General features: G+C 39.1%; 1 protein-coding gene across 1 annotated transcript in view; it reads left to right on the top strand.

Annotated features, from left to right (window-relative positions):
* Positions 1-19,273, top strand: part of Ect2 (epithelial cell transforming 2) — a 57,170-nt gene that overhangs the window by 19,789 nt on the left and 18,108 nt on the right. The window contains exons 14-21 of the mRNA XM_029474863.1: positions 4,027-4,146; positions 5,814-5,882; positions 8,044-8,154; positions 8,945-9,041; positions 11,838-11,919; positions 13,372-13,450; positions 14,040-14,159; positions 18,861-18,999. Of these exons, the coding sequence (XP_029330723.1) occupies positions 4,027-4,146; positions 5,814-5,882; positions 8,044-8,154; positions 8,945-9,041; positions 11,838-11,919; positions 13,372-13,450; positions 14,040-14,159; positions 18,861-18,999 (817 nt within the window). The remainder of the gene's footprint in view (positions 1-4,026; positions 4,147-5,813; positions 5,883-8,043; positions 8,155-8,944; positions 9,042-11,837; positions 11,920-13,371; positions 13,451-14,039; positions 14,160-18,860; positions 19,000-19,273) is intronic.

Genomic DNA, 19,273 nt, shown 5'->3' with positions numbered 1-19,273 from the left:
AACCCAAGACTACCAGCCCAGAGATGGCACCACCCACAAGGGGCCTTTCCCCCTTGATCACTAATTGAAAAAATGCCTCACGGTTGGATCTCATGGAGGCATTTCCCCAAGTGAAGCTCCTTTCTCTGTGATAACTCCAGCCTGTGTCAAGTTGACACAAACTAGCCGGTATACAACTTAACCAAAACTTCTAACTTGCCAAACAGTTTTTCCTTTCTAAAACACAGATTCACACCTCGCCCCCAATTTTTGTGATCAGGATGAACTCGATCTACTAAAAACAAATAAAAATACTTAACAAACCACAGCTGGGCATAGTACAAACCTGAAACCCCAATACTTGGTAGGTTAAGGTAGGAGGAACACAAATTCAAGGCCAGCCTGGACTACCATGCCGTAGTAAGAGCCTTCCTTCTTCCAAAGAGAGAAGCAAGTTTTGGGTATTTGTTTGATCTAGGTGGATAAAGTAAAATTAAGTGATTTTTGAAATTGTTTCCAACAAAAGAAACACAAGTCCTAAAAGCTATCTTAAAGAGAATGTTCTTGGACTGGGGTTTTCTCATTGGTCAAGCTGTAGATTAACACACACAAAAACTGCATTTACTCCAGAATTAACACCATGCCTGTAGGAGGAAGGAAAAGAAAGAACAGTCATAATAAATGCAGGTCACAGCCCTTTAGAACCTTCTTTGAGTTTATGTAAGCAAAGTGGCACGAGATGTGCCTCCGATCTAATAATTTCACATGTGTAATTAAACAGTTTCAGTTAACTGGGCATGGTGACCCATAGGAGTAGGCGTGCCTCTGATCTAATAATTTCACATGTGTAATTAAACAGTTTCAGTTAACTGGGCATGGTGACCCATAGGAGTAGGCCAGTTCTCTGGAGGCTAGGACAGTTGGATTGCTACGAGTGCAGATGCACAAATATAGAGGTCAGAAGACAACTTTGAAGGGTTGGATGTCTCCATCCTTCCTGTGGATCTGTAGATGGGGATTGACAGGCTTGGTGGTGAGCATCTACCTGCTCAGTCATCCCGACAGCTCTGCTAACTCAGAATCACTGGCTTCTGTCCTTTGGGCTGTTGTCAGTGTATATGTTAAGAAACGAACAATTTGTTATCTTACTGTTACTTAACTAGTAACTTTAAATACTTACTTGTTCTTGGAGGGGTTTACCTGACTGCAGTCTGGAATCAGAACGGTTTGTACTCTCACATCTCCCCAGGTTTGTACTCTCACATCTCCCCAGGTTTTTAGGGTATCATATAAGTGGAGTCCTGGTGTGCACCCCCTGAGGCCTGGGTTCCTTCAGAATCATCTAACTAGTGTGTATCTATAGCCTCTTTCCTTCCTTCCCCCCTTCTCTTCCCTGTTTTCCTCTTTCTGACAGTTTGACTATATAGGATGTCTGAGACCCAATATTTGATTCTTTAGCTTCTCTTTGCTCTTGCTAAAACACACCGACATCTTAGTGCACAGAGCTGTCAGGGTTTTTAATGTTGTGTTGTTCCTTCCTGAGTTTTGAGAGTTCTTTGTATGTAATTTTAAGTTTTAGTCCTTTGTCAAGTGTGTGATTTTTAAAATATTTTTTAAAATAGTATATAAATAAGACAGTTGCTAATTATCTTATTAGAATTTTTTAAAATTCTTATTAAATGTCTGTGTTTCTGTTTTTATTCTAGTCCACATTTTTGAGGTCATGTCTAAGGATTCTACCTAAAACTAAATCATGAATATCGTCTTCTAGAAATTCATGAAGTTAGATTTTACTTTTCATGAACTGTTTTGAGTTAATTTTTGCAAACAGGTTTTTATTCAGGCTGATGTTCATTTGTTGGTATAACATTGTTGAAAGACCATTCTTTGCGTGGTTAAGACTTGCTCTTTGTTGAGTGGTTAAGACTTGCTCTTTGTTGCGTGGTTAAGACTTGCTCTTTGTTGTTGTTTGTTTGTTGTTTTCCTTCTGGTTTTGCCTCAGTGTTGATCTGGTTGACCTTGAACTCAGCTCTTTCTGCTTCCTTCTGATACATTGGGATTGCTACTGTGGTTTTATATTTATATAAATTGTGTCAATTTTCATTTCTTGGTTTAGTTATACTGTACCATACCATCTTTAATAATGTTGTTTTCTATTATGAAATAATTTTTTATTTCTTGAGAAATTCTAGATTCAGATTTTCTCTCTATAGAAAGTCGTAGGACTTTGATTGGTATTATCTTGAAACACCTTGATCAACTTACAAGATGATTGTCATTCTTTCTGTGTCCAGTGTTTCCATCTGCGACTGTGTGACTTCATTCCTTACGTCTTTATCTCACCTGTCAGATCTGCTTTTGAGCATGTGTACTCTATACCCAAATATTTAGTTTCTATTTTATATTAGATGGCACAGCTTTTTACATCATTACATTTTCTTTTCTTTTTTTCTTTTTTTTTGCCAGGCGTGGTGGTGCACGCCCTTTATCCCAGCAGAGGCAGGTGAATTTCTGAGTTCGAGGCCAGCCTGGTCTACAGAGTGAGTTCCAGGACAGCCAGGGCTACACAGAAACCCTGTCTCAAAAAAAACCAAAAACAAACAAAGAATATATATTTTTTTAAACTTGTGGGACAGAGTCTTACTATATAGCACTGGCTATCCTGACACTTGCTATTCAGACCAGGATGGCCTTGATATCACAGCCTTCACTTACCTCTGCCTTCACCTTGCAGTGTCACCAAAGCCTAAGTTTATTTTAACCTTATTTCTGAGTCCTGTGAGTAAGGTGTGCTTGCTTTTTTTTTTTTTTTTTTGTTTTTTTTTTTTTATTACATATTTTCCTCAATTACATTTCCAATGCTATCCCAAAAGTCCCCCATAGCGCCCCCCACTTCCCTGGACCCACCCACTCCCATTCTTTTGGCCCTGGCATTCCCCTACACTGGGGCATATAAAGTTTGCAAGTCCAATGGGCTTCTCTTTCCAGTGATGGCCGACTAGGCCATCTTTCGATACATATGCAGCTAGAGACAAGAGCTCCGGGGTACTGGTTAGTTCATCATGTTGTTCCAACTATAGGGTTGTGCTTGCTTTTTGTGTTTATGTGTGTGCTGCCTTTTTATCCTGTGACCTTGCTGGACCGACTTATTCTCTGTATGAGGTTCTTTTCTTTCCTTTTTCTCTTTTATGATTGATACAGCTGGCCCAGGGAGATGGCTCAGTGTGGGTAAAAGCACTTGCCTCAGACACCCTAATGACCCGAGTTTGATCCCAGCACCCCATGATAGAAGGAGAAATAGACTTCTGAAAGTTGTTCTCTGGCCTCCAAATGTGCGTTTGCATGTGTGCACCCATGTTTTCTCCCTCTTCCTCGTCTTCGCCCTCCCTCCCTTCTCTCTTTCATATACAGCCATGTACAATAATAATAACAATAACAAACATGATGATGATGATGTCTGTAGCAATAAGTGGATAGAGTTCAGGTCTCTTCATGTGAGATGAAGATATCTAGTTTCTTTGCAACTGAGTTTCTGTGCCACCATTTCTAAAGCATTTAGTGTTTTATTATTATGTATTTAGAAAGCTTATTGCTTCCTTAAAAATTCAATTAAAAAAACCTCTTCTAATTCTAATAATTTATTTGTTTGGTTCCTTTTTTAAAAAAATGATATATTTTTATTTTATGTATATTGAGTTTTGGCACAATGCCTGTGAAAATCAGAAGAGTTCATTGGATTCCCTGGGACTGGAGTTGTAAACCACCATGTAGGGGCTGGGAACCGAACCTGGGTCCCCTGGAAGAGCAGCAGTGCACTTACTTACCTTCTGCTCACCCCACCCCCACCCCCACCTTGTATGTGCGTGCGCACAAAGTACGTCAATCTATGGATGGAAAGGAAAATGTAATAAGAAAAGATGGCTAAGTTTAGGGAGCACACTTTCCTTGGCTCTTTCTGAGGTTGCCATCACTGTTGATCATAGCTATTTACATTTCAGCCTTCGTTTCTTCACAGTTTGCATAATCCAGATCCCCCTCCTCCGTTAGTTATTTCAGGTGCCCTTAGAAGAAGAAGGACAACGTGGTGGACCTATTCTTGCACCTGAGGAGATCAAGACTATTTTTGGGAGCATCCCAGATATTTTTGATGTGCATATGAAGATAAAGGTAAGTTTGTATTAGAGGTCAATATCATTCTTTTTGTGGGCTGTGTGTAGTTATTGTAACATTTCCAGTATTTCAACCTAGCTACGTAAATCAGTACTGTATGTAAAACTTAGATCTCACAATGTTTCTGGCTTTCCCTTTTGGCAGTCCTCCTTGTTTAGGCTTTAAGACACTACTCTAGGCTCAAATATGGTAAATATCTTCAATAAAAAATTTGACATGCTGTATGTGTATAAATATTGCCTACATGTTTGTCTGTATACCACGTGCATGCTTGGTACCCAACGAGGCAGAAGTTGGTACTGGAACCTCTATAACTGGAGTTGTGGGTGCTGGAAATGGCACATAGGTTCTTTCAATCCCTGAGCCATCATCTCTCCAGCCCATTCAAGTTTTTATGACTATTTTGTGTTTCAGGGCGACTGAGGAATTTTATGAGCTAGGGATTAGCAGATATGGTTTATAGGATGCATCAGGCCCTCTGTCTCGGGGAAGAGTCTGATAGCAGAGCCTGTGTCCTCATACTTTCCTTTCCTCATACTTTCTATTTTGATCTCATTCTTTCACCTTCCTCTTCCCAGAGAGCTCCTCACCTCCCTACCACCCAGCTTCATGTTCCTTGTCTCTTTTAAAAAAAGATGAATATAGCAAGTCAAGAAAAAACAAAAGACAGACAAAAAAAAATCAACAAGACAAGAAATATACCAAAGCAAGACAAAAGAGCCCAGAAAAAAAGAAAAAAAACCATGGCTCCCTTTTGGGGTTGACCAACTGCTCCTGGTATGGAGCCTTCCCTAGAGTGTGGTTGCTAAACCCAGTGACACTCCATTGCAGAAAACCAATTCTCTGTTTCCCAGGAAGTATCAGTTCCTAATAACGTCTTTGTTACGGTAGGACTCACTTAAGTCTCTTTCCCCTTCTCAGTGCTCAGGTTCTGTCTGACTTAGACATATGCAGGTATTATGTACGCCGCCACAGTCTCTGAGCTTATATGTGCTCAGTTCTGTTATACTGTCTGGAAGATGCTGCTTTTTTTTGGACTCATCCAAGATGGCTGGTAAAAATCTTTCTGCCTTTTCTTCCACATAGATCTCTGAGGCCCGAGAGTGGAGGTTTGTAAAGGCATCCCATTTAGGACTCAGGGTTCTAGTCTCTCGTCCCCCCCTTTGATACTTTGTGTGGTTGCTTCTCATAGTATTCAAATTCTGCAGACTTGACTACTAATGACAGAAGACATATGGCCTTGGAATATTTACCATCTGTCCCTTTTAGTAAGATTTGCTTGAACCCTGCTACAGGTTAGAATATTTAATGACTTGTGTTAAATTAGTTGCTACAGCAGCAGGATTAAAAATAGCCTTTTCATAATTAATAAAGTCAATCAACTTTCATAGCTAGTAAGACAAAACATCGATCTATCAGTCATATAGGGGAATTAGGATTGGTCTGTCTGACAGTGCTATTTATATTTTCTTAATTAATCCAAAGGCTGCTGTCTTTGTAGACAAAAATTTAATTCTTTGTTGTGATAAGAAGTTTGCACATAATATTATGGTACTGCAAAAGGTGAATTGTTTTTCCCAACAGAAAATCTCATAAATAGATGTTAAAATGTGTAAGGAGCTGTTGGATTTAAATGTTTGATTTTTTTTTTCCCCCTTTTTCAGGATGATCTTGAAGACCTTATTGCTAACTGGGATGAGAGCAGAAGTATTGGTGACATCTTTCTTAAATATGTAAGTGTTTATTGTAGAGTTCACATTTAAGTGGTATCTCATTAAGGACTGACGGAAGGAAATGTGAAAATGCCATTTCCCATGGTTATAAAATCTGCTAGGATTGTTCATGACTTTTAAACTTTTAATATGCCCAGCGCAACATAAGATCATCGTTAGAACACAGTTGCATAGTGACTTTTGTGTAAAGTTGTCTGCTATCCCCAAATGGTATGTGTGTGTGTGTGTGTGTGTATTATAATTTATAAACCTGTATATATATGTACACACACAAAAATGTATTGTTTATCTCTTTGTCTGCCTCTGTGGAATTTGATTTCTTAGGATTAGGGCCACATATATGAGTCAGGCAAGGATGTTTGTTGACTGTTCATTACACATTGTAGTCGGGGAGAAAGAAACCTTTTTATTAGTTCCTGTTTCATTTAAGGCTGGAGGTTAGGGTAGTTCGTGTTGGTGTTTGCCTATTGTGAATGGGGACTGGATCCAATCTTTAGAACTATAGAAGTCCTTTAACAAACAATAAACAAATCAAGAGGTAGGTTATAGATACATACACCTCTCCTTCTAACTCTTAGGATATTGAGGCAAGAAAATTGTTTGTCAGAGGCCTTCAAACCCTGTCCCAACGAAAGGCCTACAAAAATCTGCGTAGCTTACATTTAGTAAATAAATCATTTGTACTAGGTTGCGTGGTTTATATCTGTAATACCAGCACTTGGGAGACTGAGGCAGGAAAATTGGTAGCCTGAACTTAAAGTGAAACCCTGTCTCAAAAGAAAAACAAAACACAAAACCAGAAGATATTTTCCTGTTCCTGAAGTCCTGTGAGTATAAGCTGCGTTTGTTGAACCCGAGGCTGGGTTACGCATCTGAGTGTATGACGTTCTTTCTGCAGCAGTGCTTTTGTTTTCTGAGGCCTTTTCCTCATTTTTATATGTGTGTGTTCAGGTTGTTGAGGACTGTAAACATAGGAATTTGTTTATCTGATGGCTATTAACATGTTTAATTGGCCAAGACATTTTAAAAATTTATGCATGAGTGCTCTTTGCATGTGTGCTTGTCTGACAGAAGAGGCCATCAGATCCTAATGTAGGTGGTTGTGAGCCACCGTGTGGTTGCTGGGAATTGAACTCAGGACCTCTCTGGAAGAACAGTCAGTGTTCTTAACCACCAAGCCATCTCTCCAGCTCTAGCCAAGAAACTTTCTTCATGTTTTGTTTGCAAAGATTGAGTGTGTTGATTTTAATGGTATTTCTATGTGTGTCCGGGTATATGCAGGCAGGTTCTTGCAGAGGCCAGAAGGCACACTAGATTTCCTGGGATTGGAGTTACAGGGTGTTATGAGCACTCTTGCCTCGTGTGGGGCACTGGGTACTGAATTCTCATTTGCTACAAGAGCAATAAATTCTCTCAATAGCTATTCTATCTCTTCAGACCAAAATTTTTCCTTCCTTAAGTTGCATGTTTTGGGTAATAGGATTGGTATTTAGTAGTGGTTTGTATTCTTCAGCAAACAATAAATGCAATTTTAGACTCTGTACAGACCAACTTTAATTTAATTTTACGTATTCTGAAAACAGATTTCGAATGCCAAGTTCATAGATAGGTGTCATCATGCGTAGATTAATTGTGCTGGGGTGGAAACCCAAGGTTTTGTGTACTTGGCACACACTATCAACTGAGACTCAAAAATGTGTCCTGTTTTAATGTGTGTGTCGTGTGTGTGTGTGTGTGTGTGTGTGTGTGTGTGTGTATGTATGTATGTGTGCGCATGTGTGCATATGTGTCTTTATTTGCTGTTTTATGTCTTAGGTTGTGGATACCAGTTGATGCGTTGTTTGGATAGCAATGAAAAACAGAGTTTGAGATGAACTCCCACTCTAACGCTGAGGGTGCCCTGGAGCTTGGGAGGCCAGTGTGCTCTATTACTGGAAATCTTGGCAGTCTCTTGATTTCCTGAGGGCTGAGGCCTGTGCCATTGTGTTTAGCATCAATTTGTTTGTAAAGGAAAGCTGTATTAACAGAAATTGTGAGGAAACTTTAAACTTCTTTTTTTTTTTTGAATATAAATCTTAATTGTGATTGTCAATTGTGTCACAAAGGTTTTTTTGTCTGAGGGTGACGTTCATAACCAGCGGTTTCTCTTTTTTGTTTCTAGGCAAAAGATTTGGTAAAAACCTACCCTCCGTTTGTAAACTTCTTTGAAATGAGCAAGGAAATGATCATTAAATGTGAGAAACAAAAGCCCAGATTTCATGCTTTCCTCAAGGTAACATACATTCTTATCATACAGAATTCTCAGTCACTTCTGAGAGAACTCATTAAAATCGTCTTTTAAAGTAAATTATAATGTTAGGAAAATTCTACTCATATAAGAACGCCTTAATACTTGTCTTAAAATCAGTTGTTTCTGGGAGTGTTTATGATGTTTAGACGTAGAAATTTGGAATTTTATGCAGCAGAGGACAAGAGGTAGTTAAGTGAATAGGGATGTTGTTTTGATTGGTTTTGATTGGTGGGGATGGAGCCCAGGGCCTTGCCTATGGTTGCCCATTTGTGGTTATTTTCAAAAGAAATAACGTTGTCCGTGTTTAGTTCTCGAAGCTCCCAGTGCTGCTTCCTGACACTGTTTTTCCTGTAAGGACCAGTGGTGCCAGCGTAGTTGATATGGTACAGTCCTTATAGGAACTCAGAAGCCTGTGCATACAACTCTGTAGAGGACCACNNNNTNNANNANNCCCACCTTTCCTCAGCAAGGGAAAACTGTCGGTCTTGGAGAATTATCGAGTCATGGTGATGGGCCTGAGAGCAGCTCCCGTCCTGAATGAGTTCTTAATTTACTTGGTGATTTATTTGTGTGCGCGTGTGCGCTTGCACAGATGTGCTCATGCCAGTGCTTGTGCATGCATGTGCAGATCAGAAGTTCATTAACCTCTGACCCTGTGGATTCTGGGGCTTGGCATGGCAGCAACTGCCTTTACCTTCAGCGTCACTGTCAACTGCTGGCTCTTTTCTAGTAAAATATTTTTGCGTGTGACAAATTAATTACTTCCTTTTAGATAAATCAAGCTAAACCAGAATGTGGACGACAGAGCCTTGTGGAACTTCTCATCCGGCCAGTGCAGCGGCTACCCAGTGTCGCTTTACTTTTAAACGGTACTTGTTTTACTGGGGTTTGGTTGGTTTTTTGGGGGGGGGGGGTTGTTGTTTGCTTAATTTTGTTATCTTAAATGTTTTTATCCAATAGTTTTTTCCCTTTCTTTGAGAAGGCAAGTCTTCTGTAGCCCAGCTGATCATGATCTCATAGATATGACGATGACCTTGAATATCTGCCTCTCCAGTCTCCTGAGTGCAGTCATTAATGTCTGATTTATATTAGTGTTGGAGTTCCATCCCACAGCTTCACGCTGTCTGCCAGCAGCCCCATCCTCAGTCTGCTGCACTTTTTCTTGAAGAGTTGATATCCTTATTTTCAAAATTTATAAGGTTTTAAGCATTAAAGTTTTTTTTTATAGATATCAATTTTATGATAATCTTGAAAAACGGTCTCTAAAGCTACAAATTCTGAGTTTTGCCTGATAGTCTTTGTTGTAATAGCTGTGTCCTTCTGCTTAGGAGTTCATTATATTTCCTAGTATCACTATGTCTAAATCTATTTATTCAAGTAACAAAATTCCTATAGTGACTTAACAGGAAGAGGACTCATACCCAAGTTTCTAGTCCTCTGAATTTTAGCTAACGTTTTTATTGAGTTTTCTATTTAGCCTTCTTTAGCATCTTAGGATTGGCAGAGTGCACAATCCCTAAGTTTGATGGATTGTCTCCAGACCCCAGGCATGGTGCAGTCCTTTGTAGTCAGCACAGGTTCCAGGGACTGGCATAGAAAGTTTGAGCCTGCCTAGTATATATCCGACCCTGTCTCAAATTAATCAGTCTCAGGTTGTCTAGTGTACACTTGCAATACTCTATTATTTTACACTTAAAACTTCAAGTCTCAATAGGATTGTCTATCACAGCTTTATGATTGAAATTATACTTCTGGCTAAAAAGGATATGTTTATCGTTTATACTTGGTTGACTAAATTAAAGTAGAAATTCAGAAATCTAATTTATTGATTGTTTACCTTTTTTCAACAGTTTTAGTTAGTATAAATTATAGGGCTAACAAAAAAGGGAGAATTTTTTTCCCCTTATAGATTACCTTTCTAGTTGAAATTGCTTTAGGCTTCCCTGATCTTTAAACCTATCCTATTGTGTAGACTGTGGTGATGGTCTTTAAATAATCCAACCTTTAGGTTTTCAAAACTGAGTTTTTAAAAGTCAATTTGCATATTCAAATTCTTCATTCTTTGATTCATTTTTGGGGGTAGAGTCTCACTTTAGACCAGGCATTCCTCCAGTCTAACCCTGCTGAGGCGGGAGCAGATTCCTAGCTCACAGTAGGACTTTTTATTAAGTAGAAGTTTATCAGATGTTACCATGACTGAAATGACTAAGCATCTTTGTGTTACTCCACATAAACATTAGGTTGATGTGGTGCTAGATTGGGTGTGGCTTGGCTAAGGATGTCTCAAGTGAGGCATAGGGAACAAAGAAAGAGCCTGAGAAATCTGGGCATAGTGGTGTCCTGATCTCAGCATTTGAGAGGTGGGGCAGGCAGGTTTCGATGAGTTAGAGGCCGGCCTCTTAAATTTAGAGTGACCCTGTAACAAACTAACAACAGCAAGAACGCCCACAAAAGAAGAACCCAAACAAAACAAAAACTCCAGAATCTTGGAGAAGCAGAGTTAGCATGTTAAACATGAATGTCTACAATAAATAACACAAAGCTTGCTCATAAAGTATGCAGATGCTCTCTATAATGGGGTCATATGTTCCTATACCATACTTAAAAGCATGTAGTAGTGTAGGGAAAGCTTGAGGAATCTACAAGTCTCCCAGAATGACTGAAAGGCATGTGACAAAGCAATGGTTTTGTTTGTTGTTGTTGTTTTAAAAAGTCAGTACTGAATATTCTGAAAATTTAATCAGTAAAGTAGTTTGCAGTCTTTTTGTTGTTGTTGTTTGTTGTTTGTTTTTTTGAGACAGGGTTTCCCTGGCTGTCCTCGAACTCAGAAATCCACCTGCCTCTGCCTCCCAAGTAGTAGTTGGGACTCTTTAATGGAAGAAGACAGTGTTATTAGAGAACTTTGGTTAACACTTTTTTTCTAAGTGTATGCTTGTGAGTTTGAGTGCCCATAGAGGCCAGCAGATAGATCCATTGCTGTTGGAGTTGTAAGCGTGAGCAGCCTCACCTGGGTACTGGCGCTGAAGTAGGCCCTCCGCAAATAAGAGCTCTTAGCTGAGCTCCGTTGTTTATGAAAGACACTGTGGTCTGGGAAATCCTGACACCCACAATGCAGTTTTGCAGATAAGTTAAGTTTTAATTCTCTTTAATTGTATCTTGAAAATATCTTATGCTGAGTAATAATATTTGATTTAATGTAATTAAAGCAGTTGGTGAACTGATAGATATTAATACTAATGTGGCATATCCAATTAGGTGTATTAATGGGTGACAATAATGGGTGTAATAATGCTTTCATCTATGTCTCTCAAGTGTTAGGATTCAAAGCCTGTACCAATAGTGCTAAGGAATAAGCAGACCTAGGACTCTGCACGTATTAAGCAAGCATTCAACCGCTAACCTACACATTAAGCCATTGGTTTGAGAATATGCCGTTACTGTGCAGTCAAGTGTTGCTCCAGACTTGCAGTCCTCCTTCTCTTAAGGTTAGGGTTTGCAGATCTGCTGTACTGTACCTGGCCACAGACTTCTGCTCAAAATAAGGGCTAGATGTTATCTTTAAAAACAGTTAACCTATATTAAAAAGAGTGATGTATTTTTTAGGCATAGGTGGAAAACCACTGACTTCTTTTTGATCATGTAAAAAACCCATTTTATTATTACAGATCTTAAAAAGCATACAGCTGATGAAAACCCAGACAAAAGCACTTTAGAAAAAGCTATTGGATCACTAAAAGAAGTAATGACGTAAGCAGTTTATATTTTACTTTTTGTGTGTGTGTGTGTGTGTGAGAGAGAGAGAGAGAGAGAGAGAGAGAGACAGAGACAGACAGACAGAGATTGAGTGTATGGTGCACATGTGGCTTTTATCATAGGCAAGTGGAAGTCAGGAGACAACTGGAGGTTGTTTCCTCCGTCCACTTTTACATGGGATTATGGAATATTGGGGCTGTATGCTTTTACCTATAGATCCACCTTGTTGGCATGTTTCCATGTTTTTATTGGATTAGGCTGGAAGTGATAATCTTTGTCATAAATGATAGAAAAGTATCAATAACATACTTTTATAAAGTATCTAAGTTCTTTCTCTAATAGTAAGGTTACAGTTAAAATGATAAGTATTGTAAGAATATATTGATCAAAATAGTTATTTCTGACTTAATTATATGTACAGAGCCAGTAATGGAAATTTGAAAATAAACGTGAATGCACTTTCTTGTGCTCCAGAGAAAGGCTTTTCCATGTCATTCACATGCATATGGTCTTTTTCATGGGGATTTTCTGATTTCAATTAAAATCTGTTTACAAGCCTTGCATTCATAGGTCCTCTCACCAGCTGAATTTTCTTTTTCGTACTTTCTATATTTCTTGAATAAATTTTCTCATGTTAATTAAACTTCCTTCAGTGAAGGCTTTACACATTCCTTAAATTCATGAAGTTCTCTTCATAGAACATTCTCCCATTGAACCAGATCCTAAGCCCATGCGAGTTTTGCATTCCTAAGCCTCCCTGCTGAGCTCCAGCTAGAGCCTCCTGGACCCCACTTCCCAGTGGTGTTTCCTGGTGACAATAACTTCAGTAAGTTTGCACCATGAGCAGAGGTGTTTCTGCACCTCTTAGCAGTGAAAGTTTCCATACTCTTACATTCATAAACTGTTCACCGCATAAATTCTCAGGGTCTAGTTAGACGTGATTGTTAACTAAGAGCCTAGTCCAATAAACACAGTTTTGGGCTTTTTACCATTATGTGTTTTCTAATTTTAAGAAAAATGTTTGACTGATTTTTAGTTTTGGACACAAGGGTAAAAGGCAGGTGGCGTCTAAGCCACCCTGTCTAGAAGCGTCGCGCTTGTGGCTGTTGGGAAATGACTGCCATATAACTTGAGAGGAAAATATAAAGCCTAATGCAGAGTATGTTTCAAACCTGAGAATTTTGTTAACATCAAGTATTATACAAGCTAACTGTATTTTAGAAGGTGTAAATCCTGAGTAAAATGTTCTATAGTAAGGTATAACAATTCTGAAAGATTCCTTGGAATATTTTTTAATATCAGGATGTTTTGAAGGAATATTTATCTGATTCATGTATCACAATTAAGGCACCCTCATGAAAGTTGGGCTTTGTGACATGAGATTTATTTGTATACTGATTTCAATGTCTATATAGAAATTTTATGAAACAACCATTAATTTTCCAGACATATCAATGAGGATAAGAGAAAAACAGAAGCACAGAAGCAAATTTTTGATGTTGTTTATGAAGTAGATGGATGCCCAGTAAGTAGCTTTGGTCGATGGCCATTGAATTTTCTGCTTTAGTGAGGTTTCTTTCTTTCTTTCTTTCTTTCTTTCTTTCTTTTTTTTTTTTTTTTTTTTTTTTTTTTTTAGATTTATTTATTTATTATATGTGAGTACACTGTAGCTGTCTTCAGACACTCCAGAAGAGGGCATCAGATTTCTGTTACGGATGGTTGTGAGCCACCATGTGGTTGCTGGGATTTGAACACGGGACCTTCAGAAGAGCAGTCGGCGCTCTTAACCACTGAGCCATCTTGCCAGCCCTTTAGTGAGGTTTCTGTGGTTTGAATATAAACAGTCTCAGGCTGCAGAGATGCCTCTGGTTATGTACACTTGCTGTCCAGTGACTCACTACCTATGACTCCAGCTACCGAGGACTGGATGCCCTCTGCTGGGTTCTGAGAATGCAGTTAGTTACACAGAGAAAACATATTCACGAAGAGACAACATACATATAAGTAGGAAAAAAACCGGGTCTTTAAAACAGAGTAGCAGTCAGAGCGCCACTTTTGATTGGCAGCTTGTAAAAGCTGCTTGATAACATTTGACTACTCTTTACTGTTCTCAGGCTAATCTCTTATCTTCTCATCGGAGCCTGGTGCAACGAGTGGAAACGGTTTCCCTTGGTGAGCACCCTTGCGACCGAGGAGAGCAAGTCACTCTCTTCCTCTTCAATGACTGCCTCGAGGTAAATTTGTACTCATTGAAGTTTAACACTGCTGTATTTTGTGATCTCCCTAATTATTTAAAATAAAGCTTTAATCGAAGTGCAATATAGAAATTTGAGGTATATTCAGTTATTTTTCAAAAAAAAAAAAAAAAAGAGATCAGTTGCTGATTTTGTAATGAGGAATACTTTTGGGAGAAAGTCTAATACTAACTTTGCTACAAATTTCCAGACTGCAAACCAAGTCAGAATTCCTTACAAGTAAATTAGATGATGAGTTCTGGGGAACCTTGTTTTTATGTATATTTATTCAAGATCTACAAGGTGGGGTTTTGCTTTTTGTTTTTGGTTTTTTTTTTAATTTTTTTATTAGGTATTTTCTTCATTTACATTTCCAATGCTATCCCAAAAGTCCCCTGTACCCTCCCCCCTACTTCCCTACCCACCCACTCCCACTTTTTGGCCCTGGCGTTCCCCTGTACTGGGGCATATAAAGTTTGCAAGTCCAATGGGCCTCTTTGTTTTGTTTTTAATGAAAATGGAAGTAGGCTTTAGCAGCTAAGATGAAGGCAGTTGAGGAACTAATTTGCTAACTTAGTACCGTGACTCCTTGATTTCTCTTTCCTATGTTGGTAGTGTCTCACTCACTCTATAGCCCCAAACTGGCCTTGATTCCTGGGAAGCCCTTCCACTCCATCCTCCCCAAGTGCTGGGATGACAGCATGAGCCACAATGTCAAATTGAAGTCTTTAAAATAAGGTTATAGTGATAAGATGTAGTAATTCTAATTGTAAAACTCTCACCTGTGTATGTTCAGTATTTTCTTTCCAATGGTACCCCACAGGCAAATAATGAGTTTTTTAACAATTAACGAATATAATGAGGGGATGTGTCTTAGGGTTTCTATTGCTGCAATGAAGCACCATTTTCAAAGCAACTTGGGGGGGGGGGTTATTTGGCTTACTCTTCCAGAGCACTGTTCATCACCAAAGGAAGTCAGGGCAGGAACCTGAGGTCAGAAGCTGACTCAGAGGCCACTCTCGTGGCTTGCTCAGCCTCCTCTTCTTCTGTTTTTTTTTTTTTTTTTTTTTTTTTTTTTTTTTAAGAGCCCAGGACTACCAGCCCAGGCATGGCAGGAATAGCACCACCGACAGTGGGCTGGACCGTCCCACATCCGATCACCGAGGAAAATACCCTATAGGCTTGCCTACACCCTGATGTTATGGAGGCATTTTCTTCATTCGGTTTCTTCGTCTCAGATGACTTTAGCTTGTGTCAGGTTAACATTAAACTATCTAGCACAGGCAGAAAGGAATACAGTGTTCTTTATTTCAAAAAAGAAAAGATGTTCATTTGGACATTAACAAGAATACTCTTTGACATGTTTGTTCCTGGGTAACTTTCTGTTGCCCTCATCAAAGTGTCTGCTGGCTTTGCTTTTTCCTTTAAGTCCGTGCTACTTCTCGTAAAGAGCTCCTCTCTTCCATTATGTACATTATTGTTTACAGTATAGAACACTAGCCAGGCTTAGAAACCACAGCACGCACAGAGGGGATTAAAGGGCAGTTGAGTCTCAAGGAAGACCTACCTCTGATAAAGGGCCTTGCACTTAGAGGTTCAGAAGTGATACTTTCATTTAGCTAGTAATGTAATAAAACTCACAGAACAGTGATACTGTGATACACAGTTGACCATGTGGAGTGAAACACAGTCATAAAAGTCACACACTAGGTGACGCTGAGTTGCCTGAATCTCACCCTCAATAACCACTCATCCTGCTCTGCTTTGGAAAACGAGGTCAGGTGTCAGTCTTAATCCCATTTTACCTGAAGGTGCGTTCACTATCAGGAGCCTGACGTGTTTTCTTTGTTTCGGTTAATAGTTTTTGAGGTTTTTCCTGTTGAAGTCTCTAGGTCTGCTGGCCTCATTTTGTTAGGTTGGCTTATTTAGGTTTCCTTAACAATTGGTTATGGAATTTATCTTTGCTTTTAGTACAGCTGTGATTTGTTTCTTAATTTTATATCCCCTTCATATTTTACCATAATTGGCTCCCAAGATCCCTAGTGCTTTCATTCTTATCGTGGCAGTCTCTGTACCTTCTCAAGCCCTGGCCTCAGTCTCTTAACCTTCATGAGTCCAGTGACTTTTTGTTCTCCTCCATTCTAGTCAGGGTTACTATTGCTGCGATGAAACACCAGGAACAAAAGCAACTCAGGGAAGAAAGGGTATTTGGCATGTTTGTTTGTTTGTTTGTTTATTTATTTATTTATTTATTTATTATATGTCAGTACACTGTAGCTGTCTATTTGGCATGTTTATTTATTTATTTATTTATTTATTTATTTATTTATTATATGTCAGTACACTGTNGCTGTCTTCAGACACACCAGAAGAGGGTGTCAGATCTCAGGGAAGAAAGGGTATTTGGCATGTTTGTTTGTTTATTTATTTATTTATTTATTATATGTCAGTACACTGTAGCTGTCTTCAGACACACCAGAAGAGGGTATCAGATCTCATTACAGATGGTTGTGAGCCACCATGTGGTTGCAGGGATTTGAACTCAGGACCTTTGGAAGAGCAGTCAGTGCTCTTAACCACTGAGCCATCTCTCCAGCCCCGGCATGTATACTTTTATATCATTGGTCATCATCAAAAGAACTCAGGGCAGGAACTCAAACAGGGCAGGAACCTGAATGCAGGAGCTGATGCAGAGGCCATGGAGAGTGCTGCTTAGTGCCTTGCTCCACATGACTTGGCTCAGTTGCTTTCTTACAGAACCTAGGACCTCCAATCCAGGGATGGCACCACCCACAATAGACGGGGCCGTCCCACATCAATCACTAATGTTTTATAGGCTTGCCTGTAGCGGAGTATTATGGAGGCATTTATTTCAGTTGAGGTTCCCTCCTCTCTGATGACTCTAGCTTGTTTCAGGTTAACATAAATGCCATCAGCAGTCCTATTAGCTTCTCTCTCAGTAGCTTGACTAGAAACGGCTATTTGTTCTTGTTTATGTTATTTTGAGTCTGGCAAGGACTGGCCTTGTACTCTGTTTGCCTCTTCCTTTTCAGTGCATTCATTACTAGGATGTGTACCCACAGCCCAGCTGCTTTAGTTTAAGACACAATCTTGCTATGCCTCCTAGGCTGGGGTAAACTACCTCAGCCTCTGAAATGCTGGATTACAGACATGTGTCACCATGCCTGTTCAGCTACCGTATTTCTGATAATAAGTTTGCTCTTCAGGATTCATACTCCTAGGTAGACCCTTAGTATGTATTTCACTCACTTAAGAAAAATAAAACTCAGTAAAATTGAAATTAAAAAGTTACTTTTAATACTTTAATTCTATATAATATAAAACCAAGAGCAATCACTATACCTGTACATTAAGAACAGTTGAATATTAGTACATCTGTATTTTCTTTAATATGACAGATGACTTTTAAGGATTTATTTTCCATTTGAATATTTTATCTGTGCTTTGGGTTTTTATTTTTATCCTTGGTTTATTAGTATTTGCACCATCAATTTTAATACTCTTCTTTCCTTTTTAAAAATTAATCTTAAAATAATATATTTCATTTAGCCAAACAAAAAGAAAGCGTATCTGTTTATTGCACAGGAATCAGTATCTGCTGCCTACTTTTCACGATATGTGTGTGAGCCTTTGTATTTGTTTTATACACAAATGTATATGTAATTTATATGTAAGATATGTATATAATTTATTATAATATATGTGTGACATGTGGACTAGACACATCTGTGTCTGCTTTAGTGTAGTTGTAGTATACTGACCAGCTCATCTTATTCATTAACTCAATACCAGGTAATAAATTTTTAACTGTGTCTCTCATATTCATGATGAATGACCGATCTCAATTCAAGTACATATTGATGTTCATTTAGTGTTAATGATGCCTTTCAGTAAAATCTGAATTACTGCAAAGGAGATTTCTTCTTTCTTTCCTTTTGGCAAAATCTCACTATATCACGAATCACAAGCTCTTTCTGATTTTGCTCTTCTCCAGTTCCCTATCTCTTCCTTTTGCATGGGTATCCAGTTAAGGTAAAGTTATAGCCTAATACAGCACTGTGAATTTATAATTCCTATTGCTTCTGTGTGTGTGTGTGTGTGTTGTTGTTGTTTATCTGTTGAGACAGCCTCACTGTAGCTCGAGGTGGCCTGGAACTGAAAGTCCTCCTCTCCCGCAGTGCCCCCTAGAGCTGGGGTTTCAGGTGGATGCTTCCCTTTGGCAGGCTTCTGTAAGCAAGCATGAGGACAGGACCGATCTCGCACTACTTGTGTGTTCTGTTACTAGGAGAGATTTCAAAGTTTTTAATTTAAACTAAGATTAACACCATTTTGAGCCCTAGACTCTTGCCCCAGAACAACTGTTCCCCATGTGGGGCTGGGACTGTTATTCTAGACCTCTGTTGCTGTCCCTCGTGGTCTCGTCCTTTCATGCTCTGGGGTCTCTGCGCTCCCTATCCCTAGGCCTGTCTTTCTGGTTGTGAACTTTCCTAATATGGACATGAGCATCTGGCTACATATTACATGTGTGCTTCTTGGTCCGTCTCTTGCTTTTATTGCATAGTAACTGGAATGGCTAATCACAGATTAGTTGCCTATACATTTATGTGATTGACGTTGTTATTTTTAAATGTTCGAAATCTGGCTTTATTACAATAATGATTGACTTTCCCCTACAATCAGATAGCAAGAAAGCGGCACAAGGTTATTGGCACTTTTAGAAGTCCTCACGACCGCACCCGGCCCCCAGCTTCTCTGAAGCACATTCATCTCATGCCTCTTTCTCAGATTAAGAAGGTGCTGGACATCCGAGAGACAGAAGGTAAGCTTATGGAGGAAGCGTTCGTTAAACAAGACTAGCTTGTCCTTGTTGAGGCTTAGGTTTATTACTGTAATTTCTCTTTGATGTATACATTTTCTTCACATGTGGCTCCCTATCAGCTCCTTTCCTAGGTACAGACTCGATGTTTTCATTGTTTCTAATGAAAGTGTTTCACCAGCTTGGGGAATATCCTCTCTTAAAAGTCAGACAACTTTTACATGGCTCTACTTTAAAATAGCACCTTACTTACTAATAATTCTTCGAAATCCAACAT

This window comes from Mus caroli, chromosome 3, assembly GCF_900094665.2.
Source record: "Mus caroli chromosome 3, CAROLI_EIJ_v1.1, whole genome shotgun sequence".
In the NCBI taxonomy this organism is placed as follows: Eukaryota; Metazoa; Chordata; class Mammalia; order Rodentia; family Muridae; genus Mus; species Mus caroli.
The sequence above is the reverse complement of the archived record's forward strand: the minus strand, read 5'-3'. Positions and strand labels throughout refer to the sequence as shown.